Here is a 13,987-nt window from a genome sequence, read left to right as displayed (position 1 = left end):
TAAGACTAATAATTCCAATGCAAATCATAGGGCATATGAGAGCATGTGGGCAAATATTAAGAAGGATATTGGGGAAGCTAAAAGACGGAGAGATTAATGTTCCAGATCAGGCAAAAGGTGATCCAAAGAGATTTAGTAGTAAAGAATAGTCAAGGAGGAGGAGAAGTGCATCATGAATAGTACAGGCAGATGTTCTAAATTTGCATTTTTCTGAAGTCCTCACGTGTAAAGAAGTGGATAACCTCCCAGTAGTAGCAGGGACTACAATGGAGATATTGATCTATTTGGAAGAAGTATTGCATAGATTAAAACAGGCTAAAATCAAACAAATCACTGGGACCAGATAATACTCTTCTGTGAGCTCCTGGTAAGGTTACGAAGTACATATTGTTAAGAAACCGCAAAGACTGCAAAAAAAAGTTAATGAAAAAGATGAAGGCAAATATGTCTTTTCAGACCGAGCGAAGTACAGAACTGAAGCATGTTTTCACAAAATGGTGTTTGCATATGTTCTTGGCAGGAAGTGACATCAGGAGTGCTGGAAGTGAGGTCAGGAGCATTGGGTGGGACTCCCTTTTGAAATTATCTGACATCGCCAACCCCTGGTCCATTAATGATTAACCAATGTTGATCAGCGAATTTGCTGCATTCGGATTGGTCATTGTTTATCAAATTATTTACTGATTAATTTAACTGGCTTAGTAGAACTTTTTTGTAGAGATAACCAGAACATGCAGACTTAATAGAAACCAAAAGGTTCTAAGGCAGCTGGTGAACTACTATAGTATATTCGTACAAGTGTTTTACATTTTCCATTAAAACAAATACTATAAAATGTAAAGCAATAAAGGTACATTAATACAGTGTATAGTAGCTTAACAGATTACTAAATAATGCAGGTTCTCAAATTTTATTTTTATGAAATGTATACAACATAAATAATCTCATCTTGTCACCAAACATGCAGGTCGATTTTCGAGTTCCATGTCAATATAAGAGAAGATGGGGCATGCCCCATGTGTGTGAAATTAGCCACATGGAGAATGAGAACAAACCCTGAAAGAGCCTGACAACTAAACACCGGACACTCTATGAAACAATAACAAAAGATTTATTACTATTTACAAGATGGTTTTTATCTTTTTGATAGAAGGAAAAATTGCAGAGCATTAGCAGAGACAATTTGGAGAGTCTTAAGTGTGAATTTAAAAAATAGAATGAGCCAGTGGCTTCAATCAATCCCTATGCACTATTGCGGTGTAGGGGGTGGAAAACTGCTGCCAAGCTGTTTTCTGAAAAGCACACAAAGCAAGAGTTTCTCACATAAATCAACATAAAATGACTTTCATATTTTTGGCATATGTTTGCGCACCTCTTTTTTTTTTTTTTTTTTCTTTGATCTCATGGAGGCACCGTGGTACAGTTTTTGGCACAGCTGCCGCATAGCTCAGGTCACCTTTTTGGTCACAATCGGTCCTGTATAGTTCGCAGATGTTCCTGAGGTCTAGGGAAACACTTTAAAGATGATTTTACCATTATATCCTAGTCAGATTTAGATTAGTTAAGCCTGTTCCCTATGACTTCAGTGCATTTCGCCAAGTTTGGAGAGATTCTCAAACACTTCTGTGATATCTCCACAATTGAGGCAAAGTGTACACTGCAGAGTTCACTTGTTGTTCATAATTACACATATTCAAGCCTATGAACTGTCGCACACATGCGATTAGGAGACGATCTATAAACCCTTGACACATTTTTGGGAGGTCACTGCACACTGTAGAAATTCCGAAGTACTGGAAAATGGCAAATATTAGCCTGTTATATAAAAAAGATGATCAGGCACATGCAAGCAACTATAGGCCAGTAAGCTTAATGTGCATCAGAGGTAAATTAATTAAAGGAATTATTAAGGAAAAGCTTGAGCAACACATGGTAGGAACAGGAGTTTCACTGAACAGTCAGCATGGGTTCAGAAGAGGGAGGTCATGCTTTACTCGCATACGGCAACAAAAGGATATAATCAAGGTAGCGTATATGATATTATTTATCAGGACTTTCATAAAGTGAGAGGTTGGGCATCAGACTTAAAGAAGTGGGAGTTCAGGGTGTAATGTGTAGATGGCTGCAGAATTGGCTAAAACACAGGAAGCAGAGGGTTATGGTGCAAGAAACCTGATCTGAAATTAGTAATGTTAAGCATGGTATCAGTCAGGGGTGAGTGCTAGGGCTGCTGCTGTTTTTAATTAAAATATACATGTATAAGTGTGTGTGTGTGTGTGTTTGAGTGATTTGGATAGGAATGTAAACAACAAGATGATTAGATTGGAAGATACTGGTAATCTGTAATCTGTTGGATTATTGCAGGTGGATTTATACAGCATTCAGGCTTTTGTAGTTGTGTGGCAGATGATATTTAATGTATCTGTATGTGAAGTATTACTTGTAGGTAGTTAAAATGTTAAATCTGAATGCACAATGGGAAGTTTGAAAATTGAAAGTACACCATATGAAAAAGGATTTAGGAGTTGTAGTGGACTCTTCACTGTCAACATGCAGACAGTGTTCAGAAGCCATTAAGAAGGCTAATAGTTTTTTCCATTAATATAAAATCTGTTTCGGCACATCATCTTCATGATCAGACTTTTCATAATGTTGTTGAATGGTTAGTGTGTATTGTCATAAGTAAAATGTAAACTGTGGCAGAAGGATATCCAACTAATTTTTTTTTTTCCAACTGCTATTCTGGATTTGGACCTAAAGTTGTAGTAAGAACTAGGAATGTGAATAAAAATATTAGCCAATTTTGAGGTTGAAAAATTTTTAGGAAAATAAAAGTTTAGTAATTAAACATCACTCCCTCCTACTCTTACTCCTTTTTACCCCTTATTTTCTTGGTGAAAATAAAATTCCAACATAGACTCCTTGTTAAACTGCATTCTGATTATATAAATTATATTTGCCTGCATGTGTCCAATCAAGTATCATAATAAAGTAGAGTAATTTACACTTTAATATTCTAGTGACCAGAGCACTGCCGTTTTACATTAGTGGCACACGAGTGTTCCTCCATTTCCTGGTATGCAGAATCCTTCTGCAAAGGAATGATTGATATTTGTAAGCGTAGTCCTTCCTTACATGGATCACTTTTGTTTTATGGAAGGTGAGCATTGTGCATGTAAACTAAGAAATGTCATACTGTTTTTATTAATTTGTCTACCAATTTATTTTTTTCGATTAGTCAACTACTCTAATATTTAACTTCTTGATCAATATAATAAAAATTGTGGGTTACTCCATTAAAAATTAAAAATACCTAACAATTAATGCCAAAAATCAAACATTAAGCACTTCTCTCTTTAGTATGTCAACACTGTATTGTGTAATAAAGTGCAAAAAAGTATGCAAACCAAAAATCTTTAAAGATAGATCAAAGTAAATTCAGTTCAGGAATAAAGATTTGATAACAAAGGTAGTACAGTTTGAATCTGTTATCGCAGATTAGAACATCTTAGCAGTACAGCTGAAGTATGTGTGTATGTGACACACAAGGCTTCCCTGAGCCATGGAGACCGAAGGAGTGAAGTTATCATTACAGTAGATGAATGTAAGCGTGTCTACATGGTCTGCAGTCAGACTTGCTCTTTTCTTGCCACGATATTACCTGTTACTGAAAAAGTGATCCAGAAGGTGATGGTGTTTTAGGGACAGACAAGTATGTCTTTGCGAGGAGAGCCAAGGTAGAAAGCCTTGCTGAATTCTCCATTTTGCTTGAAATGCAAGACCTTGCACTTTAACTTGTAATTTTAAGATATCCTCTAATGACCAGAATTGCTGCTGTTTTTTTTTTCCAGCTTGCTGCTAGCCAACTGACACTTCTTAAATTATTCTGCAATGTGTCTTGCAAACAACCCCTGTCTTGCTGATGTGAGAATCCTTCAGGACAGTTGTGAGATGCAACTTTATGCTTCTCTTTCAAGATTTTCAGAGTTGCCACAACATCAGCTGCATTATCATGTACAGTGGCCAGTACAGTACATTTTGAGAGAGAGGCCACCCAAAAAGCAATATTTTCAGCCATGTGTTATTCCTCAGGTAAAACCCTGATCAAGCTATATGAAGTCAGCTACCAGTCCTCATTAATGAAGTGGCTGGCATGTGACTCCTAAGTATGCCTGTCGTAATACTTGCCCAGGCATCTGTGTTCTTTTTTCAAATTTGATTTCACTTTTATGAGTGCTTCAATTTGTATAAAGAGAGATGAGCAATAATGTTTTGTCATCTTGGCTCTAGAACTAAAGCGAAGCCTAGCAGGGTGATGTGGGGAAGGTGGAGCATATTTAAAACTGCATTTAATGTGGTTAAACAATGGCAATTGCAAGCAATTTCTGTCTGGATTTCTTGTATGCATTATAGGCATTGTAAAGTGTTCCTGGCCTATTTTCTCTTTAATCATCTCAATTTGTATGCATAGAAAATTCTGTTTTTGTGACCAGCTGTTTTTTCAAGTGTCAAATTCATTAGAGTTTAAGTGGATTTTTTATGCAACAATGCACAAGTCAAAAGGCTTTAATGCTTTACAAATAAACTACAAAATTAGTAAAAATGCTGACAGCATAAATATACGTAATAAAACACGTAAAGCAAAACCATACATGTAGCATTTAGAATTTTTAACCTGTGTTTGAGTATCTATTTAAATATATATATATATATATTTATTTATATATATATATATATATATATATATTTTTTTTTTTTTGTTAAGATTTTAACCCTAAATTTTGTATGCAACATTAAGTGTCTTTGCTACCTGTGCCTGCCCCTACACTGGCATTGCACCCAACCCTCGCCCTTCATCTTGCAGGTGGTGAAGAGCCCACAACATGGCTCCACATCATTGTTTTAGCCCGACCACCAGGTGTTCACTGGTGAACTCCACCTCCAGGCGTGGGTCCCAGATTAAACCATAATCATTCGTGAGAATCATCATGAGCTGATGAACATAGAGGGTGGTGACTACTACTTAAAATCTTCACATATCCAATAGCTTTATATATTCAAATGGTGTTCCATTTTATTCTGGTTCTTAAACCCATTGTTACAGGGAGCTTTAGGCAATGCCAAAGAAATTTGGTAAGACAGTTTTTGCATTTTGCTTCATCACAACTGATTAATCATAACTATTTTACTGAAATAAAGTGCTGACTGTTCATTCTTCAACTAAAAAAGTATCTAGTTATCTGCTATTTATCTTTTAGAAATATTATGCTTTTTTTTTTTTTATATAAAGTTAGAGGATGTCGTCCAGGGAAAATTGTTCAGATGACAGAGGCAGAAGTGCGAGGGTTGTGCATTAAATCAAGAGAAATATTCCTGAGTCAGCCTATTCTTCTTGAACTGGAGGCTCCCCTGAAAATCTGTGGTAAGAAATGTGATGATCAAATTTGTTCAGCTAGCTAATATCTATCATGTGACTTGGACTGTCAAAAGTGTAAAAGACTAGCATCCAGCATCACTTGGACTTGTTGCCTTTTTTGAGATACTCATTATTGTCTCATTATGTTAATTCAAAACTAAAATTATTTTCTAGTAAAAAGTAAGCATTTTTGCCGATCTAGTGAAATATATTTGATATATAAAATATATTTGTGTATCTAATAAAACTGTTCTTTCACTTCTGGTTAAGTTCAGAAGTCATAGAATGCTTTTTAAAATACATAAGACATTTCAGAACATTTTTCTTCATAAAGTAGATTTAAATGATGGTCCAAGTGAGAAATAATATTGCTACATTTGTTAATTAGTTTTTGATTCCTAATATGTGGTCATATTATTCTTTTAATGTTAATTGACAAATACATTTTTGTGCTCATCTTCTGGCCTTTTTTAATTTGTTTTTTTTGTCTGTTATTATGATGCACTTTCTCATCACCTTCTTGCACTCGGTACAGCAATGAGCACAATACAGAAGGGAGTCCTGGAGCTCTGGACTGGATGCCAGTCTGTATGCAAAGTTACTTAATATCAACTTTGTATGCTGCCTTTTAGCGTTTCAAAGTATTTCATATAATTCTGCCCAAGCAATAGCATCTGCTTGTGTGTAACCACTCCTAGTTGTACAGATTTAAAGGTTTGCTTAAGTTAAGTGACTGAAGTATATGTGAAGTATATGAATGTATGTCAGAGAAACACAGGTGTACTTTAGCTAGAATCAAAAGGGATGAATCCTACCAACTAAGTTGAATATTTAATTGATAGAAAAAAGGCCAAGGCCAGAACAAAATTGTTCAACAACATACCTGTAAAGCTTTTAAAATGAAACCCAATGAACTAGTGGTCTGACTTCTCACCACTGTATCAGTGGCAATTAGAAAAAGAGCCTTCCTCATTCTGAAAAACCTTCTTTTATGAACAATTTTTTATTGGTAATACAGGTTTGTTGTTGGGTGGCAAAATGTGTAACAATTTAATCTGATATAAAAATAGTCTAAATAATGCAGGAGCTTGTGGATGTCGGAGTGCTCTATAGGGTTACAAGCAATAAAAATCAGTTTCTCTGACAATGTAAATGTTAAATGTTACTCTTATACATTAAAAGAAGAAAGAATATTCCTTTCCATTATTGTCTATATGGCTGACGCCTATATTTACAGTGACTTTAATTATCCAGATAACAGTATTTAATGTTTATTTTTACTGTTCAAACATAAGCTTGTTAATATTAACAGTGTTGTTGATGGAATTGATAAAATTTAAATTTAAAATCTTGAGGTTTAGAGTCCAGTGCTTCAAGCATTAGTTTTAGCTAAAGCACTACAAAGTTACCATGTCACGTAAGTTGTACAGGAAACGCTTGCAAAAGACTAGTATTTAAAGCACTTTCAATGTAATTATGATTTTTAAATACTTGTGTTTTTGTTAATAAATGTTTACCTTTTACTGTATCAAAACTAGCAGATATTAAGATACTAAGCACAGATATTAAAATGTACTATTGGACTGGTCTAATACCTTGATTCCAGGGCAATTGCCAATATAAGGTCTGGTCCCTGTCACCCTGAATTGGATTGGGCAGGTTTGGAATGAAAATTACTGTGTATTCCCATATAGTTTGTACAAGTAAAACTGATTACAGTATAACATATTTGAAGTTGGTCATAGTAAAGGACTCTTCTGCTGTGGGTCCTGGCATATTTTACTGTCCTTTCATACAACATATTGTCCAATAGGCAGTCGTCGGCGAGACATGTATTATTTTTTCAGCACTCTGATTGAAGAACACTAATAAATTAGGGGGCATCTGGGCATTCAAATGACATGAACAACTATGAACAAATCAAGATAATTTGTAATATTAAACATTATTTTTAAGTAGAGCTAACTTTAATGTAAATCCGATGCAAATAATTACTACTGTTGTTTGACAGATCAAATTTTTATTTTTTTTATTTTTATTTATTTATTTATTTTTTTTTAAAAAGAAGTGTGCGTTTGTGGTTTATTTTCTGGAGTGACTCTCCCCTTCTCTACCTCTTCAGTTAATACTTTATATAAATTAATATTGCCAATAAACACTGTTTGAGTGTGGATTAATAAAAGGGATGAAGATACAGTAAAACTCTGGTCCTCTGTATATTTATGAAGATGCACAAAGATTTTCATACTTTCTTTACAAGGACTTTTCCTCGACACTAAAAATAACAAAAATGTATATTCCACTTTTTCCTTTCTGTTTAAAAAATGAATTAAATAAGAAATTTAAAATATTTATATAGTACTAAACGTCATTTGTCAGAAAGCAGATATGTATTTTAGGGAAAAAAATTAATTCTCCTTTTATTACCAGTATTGTATACTTTAGCAACATTTCTCTAAATGTGTATTATTCATCTGTAAGGCGTCTCTGTTAAAGATTTTCTGCCCTAAGTACACTGACAAGAGGCTAATTTTTAAAGTGAATTTTCTCTTTCTTTACACAACTATTTACCATTCAGTAGTTAGAATTGGTTTGTACCTGTTTTGAATGTGCTTGCTGGCTGTTGTTAATTGTTTCTTCCCTTAAGACCTCCCTTAACTTTTTTTAGTAACTATCAAATCATAATTTTAATGAAGCTCTGGGATAGATTCAGGAGAGGATGAGAAAAGTGTTAATCGGAGGTTATTTTATAGTAATTATGAGGTCCTAGAGCTCGAGTTTTTCCATGTCTATAATTGGAGCATAATCTTGAACTTTCTTATTTTGTATTTATATCCTGATGCGGACATGAATTTGTGGTATCCTGACCAATAGTTCAGAGTACAGACCATTGAGTAAATGTTTCAGCAGAATTTTTTTCACTTCTTACTAAGTGGTGTTTATCGTCCTTTTTAGGTTTTTATTTTGAAAAATCATTTGCAGTAAGTTAATTTTGGTTTTGCCTTGTAACTGTTTTGCTACAGTGTAATGTGCTTTGCACTGCAAATAAGGATTAGGGAGGCAACTAACTTAGAAAAGCTGGCTGGGATGTGGACCTAAAATTAACTGTGGTGAAACCTTTTGTAATCAATTTAACTTTGTTTTTGTTTTTTGTGATTGTGTGTGTATACTTTATTTTAATAAGATTGCAGTACTAATCCTTAAAAATTTCTTTGTATATAACTCTTTTCTTTGCCTAAATGCCAGGTGACATCCACGGACAATATACAGATCTGTTGCGTCTTTTTGAGTATGGGGGTTTTCCACCAGAAGCAAATTACTTATTTTTGGGGGACTATGTAGACAGAGGAAAGCAGTCTCTGGAAACTATTTGTCTACTTCTTGCGTACAAGATCAAGTATCCTGAGAATTTCTTTCTCCTCCGAGGGAATCATGAGTGTGCCTCCATCAATAGAATCTATGGTTTCTATGATGAATGTGAGTGTTTTGAAATTTGTATATGTGTTGAAAGAATAATTTATGCATACCTTTTTTTTGGCAAATTTAAGCCTAAGGAAAAACTACATTTTATATTTAAAAATTTGATATTACAAGTGTTCTTTTAAAAATAGTGTTTAAAATGTTGAAAGACTGAAACTGAATAATTTTGAATATGTTTTAATGGAGATACTTTTCTGATTAGGTGCTAATTCTGCAAATGTATCCAAAAATAAGTGCAGGTATCCAGGTTTATTTTATAGGTAAAGTATTACATATCATCATTGACTAGTGCATGTTACTTCTCTGGAAGGTAAAAAACGATTCAACGTCAAGCTGTGGAAGACATTTACGGACTGCTTCAACTGTTTGCCAATAGCGGCCATTGTTGATGAAAAAATCTTCTGTTGTCATGGAGGTGAGCTATTATTATGTCAAAAACACCCGTTACCATGACCTTCAGTGGCAGACTAAAAAAAATTAAAGTGTAACACTCAGTGAACTTTGGTTAAAATGTTATTTCATGTTTTTAAAGTGTACCTTTGCTTTTTCAAATTGGAAGTTACTGTTGTTTTCCACTTTATTAACATTTATTAGAAAATCTCTGTGTTTCCCTGTGTGCTGTATTTTAGCTTCTGAAGTATCTGAATCATTCTTTATTATATATAAAACTCACTTCTTATCTCTTGAAGCACATGTATCATATAATTGAAATGTTTTGTTTTTTTTTAAATCATATATGCATGCTTCTGACATTTGGCTATAATTTCATAGCAGTAATGAAAACAGATATGTATCCTTTATATTTAAGTTACTTCATTCCCATTATGATGGAATTGCACATGGATGTGCTAACCTAAAAAATATCTTAAGATTTGGCTGTCATCCTCTGCAGGATTGTCTCCAGATCTCCAGTCAATGGAACAAATACGTAGGATCATGAGGCCTACAGATGTCCCCGATACTGGTAAGACATGGACTACTGTATCGCCTTTTAACTGAGCATGTACATGTGCAGAATTTGGCAAGAGACAGAATTTTGAATTTTACATTTTTGAACATTGCTTCACTTAATTCAGTTTGGTGTCTTCTTTAATTTAATGTTGGAACCACCATAATCAATTTCATGCACATGTCGGAAACTCTTGCATCTAGCTGATGGCTTACCTTTCATGAAAGTAATATGACAACTCATAAAATAAAAGTTTTTAACTGGATGTTTCAGCTACAAAAGGGGTTTTGCTAGTCACAATGACCTGTAATCTTTAGCAGTGTAGCTAAACCTGTTTCAAATAAATTCATGCATAAACTGTTCACATCGATTTTGACATGGGACTTTTTATTTAATTTTAGCATATAGGTTTTTCTGATGCAGTTAACAACAGTTAACTAGTAAGTAAAGTGAATGTGAAATGAAGAGAAAAAATCCACATACAAGAGTTTCCAATATACATAAAATTGACAGAAATTAGGTAATCATACAGGTTGACTACAAAACTAGAGTAATAGCTGAGATTAGTTTTATTTTGCTGGAACAGTGTACATATGAATAATTCATTCTGTTTATATTGCTGATATGTTAAGTGTTCATCTGCTCTGTTAAATAGCCTCCTAAATAAATGCACATCTAGCTAAAGCAGATTACTATAGTTCAGTTTTTTCCTCCTTGTATTTCTCTTGATAAAGGTGAATCCCATTTGGAACCACAATCATGCTTGAGTGTCCAAGCATTTCCTAATGAATTACAGAACTCTTGTATAAATAAAACCTATTAAAACCTTGCATGTACTGTAAATATTAGACCTGATGTGCAAGTAAAATATTTGATTTTTATACAAGTTTTACTAAGGCAGTATTGGTCCTATTTGCTTATTGGGTTTAAAATCACATTGCCTTTGTTGCTGTAATATGGCAATCTTTGACAAAGACTTTTGGAAAAACAATTAGCCTGAAAGAATGTCAAATGATTTAGTGGCAACTTAGATGCATCTTGATTTCTCCAGCTCAAGTCCTGGAGTGCTACTGTAACTGCAGGTTTTCATTCTAACCCTGTCTTAATTAGTAAGTTTTTGCTAGTAATTAGCTTCATTTTGCCTTGATTTTAATATACTTGCTATTAAAGACTCTGACCCCTTGATTATTTTTTAATTAACAATCAAAGTTTGTTTTCTAATTAAGAAACTGATTGGAGTTTGAGACCCTGACTTGGTCATCTGTTGGCTCATTTCACATCTCATTTCTGTTTGAGGCAGTTTAAGAAAAAATAAAGCAATTCAGAGGTATAACTCTTAAAATTCATTTAAAATGAAGAGCAAACAAGTTACTTAGCAGCAAAAATGGTCACTAATTTTAAAAAAAGGGTTAGACTGAAAAACCTGTAGCCACATTTACAATACAGGACAAGAGTTGGAGACTCCTTGCACTAGGGTCTACCAATTAGAAAGTGGCAGAATTAATTCCTCAACACAGGCACTCTAAAAGGTAGCGTGCTGAGGCCCATCTAGTACTCCCTGTTTATATATGACTTTGGCCAGACACAGTTCAGTCTCCATCATTAAAGTGTGGTGTTGACAACACCATTGCAGGCCTGATCATCCGCAATCATTAGATGGCTTACAGAAATTTACCTTGTGAAATAGTTGTGGCAGGGCAACAGTTTCTGTCAAAAAAAACAAAGGAGATGATCGTTGACATGAAGCAGGAGGCAGACCACACTCCTGTTTACATTGAAGAGGGTGCTGTAGACAAGGCCAACAGCTTTACATTTTGTACAGTCCCTGTCTATGAATATCCAAAGTAGGCACAGAAAACCTTGCATATTGGCAAAGCTTATTAATGTCTTTACTTTACTACAGACTCGTAAGGAAACCCTGGGTGTCGACATGTGTGCCCAGCTATATAACATCCTAGTGTAGGCTTAACTCAAAAGAGGGCAGTAAAGTTAGCTCAAAATAATACTTGGAAAATGGCTCTCTTATGTCCAAGATATATATAACAGGTGCTTCTGTAGAGTGGCCAGCAGTTTTATTGAAATCTTGCTCTGTTTTCTCCTTACTTTGCGGAACACATTGGCTTGGTTGCTTCTTTTTTTTTTTTTGTTCTCATTCCCCAAAAACTGTTGACTTTCTGCTTTTGCTTTTGAAATTTTCTTTTTGGACCTCTCATATTAATTTTATTTAAGTCAATTCAAGAGAGTGGAGTTGAGTATCCAGAGGAAACTTGACCAACAATCGTATCATTTTAGGGAATTTACTAATGTGTGAACAAAGCCATAAAATTAGTGTGTTAAGCATATAGACCTTGGTGACAGCCTTATGTATGTACAGTGAAATTGATGCAAGCAAACCAATTGTGAAAGGCTGTGGACATGACATGCAAAACATGCCGAATAGTTTGGAAATTTTAACAAACAAGTAAGCAAGTTTGTTTTGCATTATTTGCTATTGGTACAAGTTCCTCAGATTCAGGTGGGTTTTGAAATAAAAGAGTCATTCTTCAGTCCAAGCTGAGGAAAAAACTATTAAAACAGGTAGTTAAACGAAAGAATGTATCTAAAGTTATGGGAGAAATGTGTTCATGTGGTGCTGCATAATAAGAGAATCCCACTGAATTTGCTTTGCTGCAAGTTTGGTGAAATCGCATAAATAACTTTGTCGAACTCCGCAAACTGCATTGAAGTTAACAGGAAGGAGAAACTGAACTAATTTTTGAGTAGATTTTTAAAGCTCCAATGGTCTTGTAAGTGTCCCTGAGGGCCAGGAAAAGGCTTGATGGACCGATAATTGTAGCCAAATATGTAATCTGAGCTGTGAGGCAGCAGTGCCTCAGACAACACAAACGGAACGAATACCACAAAAAAACTTCAAGAAGCTGCCACAAACTAGCAAAACGTAAAAGAAATATTGATTTTTGCGCTACAAGAGTTCCAATCTTTTAGCACACACTAGCCTTGCCACAAAGTGGTGGAAAGAGGCTGGGTAGTTCCATTGTTTGACGCCACAGCTCCAGGCACAGTGGGAACATCCTTTTTTGTTTCCCATGTATCTGTGCAGATGTTTCACACTTTCCTCTCCCATCAAGAAGAAAGAAATGCATTGTAAAATAGTAATAGATGTTTTGTTTTTATTATTTCACAGCATGTTCTGTCTTTTCTGAAGAGGGGAGGAGGTGGGGTTACGGCTCTTTCATGGCTTGTTTGAAGTTCACTGCTGGGCTTATGGCAGTTTTGCATGGGAGCAGAAAAGATTAATTTTGTTATCTAGCATAAACCTTTTTTTTTTTCTTTTTCTTTCTAATAAGATACCTATGCATCAATAAATAATTACACCAACATACCGTGAATTTTGGAAATATTCAGAACCCTTAACTTTTTTCACATTTAGTTGTTTTGCAGCCTTGTGCTAAATCATTTTAATTATTTTTTTCCTCCCACATCAAACACTTTAATATTTCAAAATGACAAAGTGAAAACAGGATTTAGGTTTTTGCAAATTTATTATAAACAATAAAAGCTGAAATATTACATTGACACAAGTCTACAGTTCCTTTAACTCTGTACTTATTTGAAGCCCTTTTGGCAACGATTACAGCCTTTAGTATTTCTAGATGTTATGAGACAAGCTTTGCACAGATTTGGGGATTCTTTGCAGATTCTTTTAAGCTCTGTCATATTGGATGGAAACTGTCAGTGGACAACTATTTTCAGGTCTCTTCAAAGATATTTGGTTCAAATTTGGGCTCTGGCTGGGCAATTCAAGAACAATTCCCAGAGGTGTCCCAAAGCCACTCCTGTGTTTTCTTTGTTTTGTGCTTGGTGTCATCGTCCTGTTGGAAGGCGAACCTTTGGCACAGACTCTAGTCCAGGTCACTCTGGAGCAGGTTTACATTAAGGATATGTGTGTACAGTAATCCATCGCTATATCGCGCTTCGACTTTCGCGGCTTCACTCTATCGCGGATTTTATATGTAAGCATATGTAAATATATAACGCAGATTTTTCGCTGATTCGCGGGTTCTGCGGACAATGGGTCTTTTTACTTCCTGTACATGCTTCCGCAGTTGGTTTGCCCAGTTGATTTCATACAAGGGACGCTA

At 34.8% G+C, this 13,987-nt stretch overlaps 1 protein-coding gene across 1 annotated transcript in view; it reads left to right on the top strand.

The window, feature by feature from the left end:
- The window catches only part of LOC120539258 (serine/threonine-protein phosphatase PP1-beta catalytic subunit), a 49,542-nt gene that overhangs the window by 30,106 nt on the left and 5,449 nt on the right, over positions 1–13,987 (top strand). Inside the window, exons 2-5 of the mRNA XM_039769165.1 lie at positions 5,291–5,422; positions 8,663–8,893; positions 9,207–9,311; positions 9,789–9,860. Of these exons, the coding sequence (XP_039625099.1) occupies positions 5,291–5,422; positions 8,663–8,893; positions 9,207–9,311; positions 9,789–9,860 (540 nt within the window). The remainder of the gene's footprint in view (positions 1–5,290; positions 5,423–8,662; positions 8,894–9,206; positions 9,312–9,788; positions 9,861–13,987) is intronic.

This window comes from Polypterus senegalus, chromosome 11 (assembly GCF_016835505.1).
Source record: "Polypterus senegalus isolate Bchr_013 chromosome 11, ASM1683550v1, whole genome shotgun sequence".
Taxonomy (NCBI): Eukaryota; Metazoa; Chordata; class Cladistia; order Polypteriformes; family Polypteridae; genus Polypterus; species Polypterus senegalus.
Note: the sequence above shows the minus strand (reverse complement) of the source record. Positions and strands in the feature narration are given on the sequence as shown.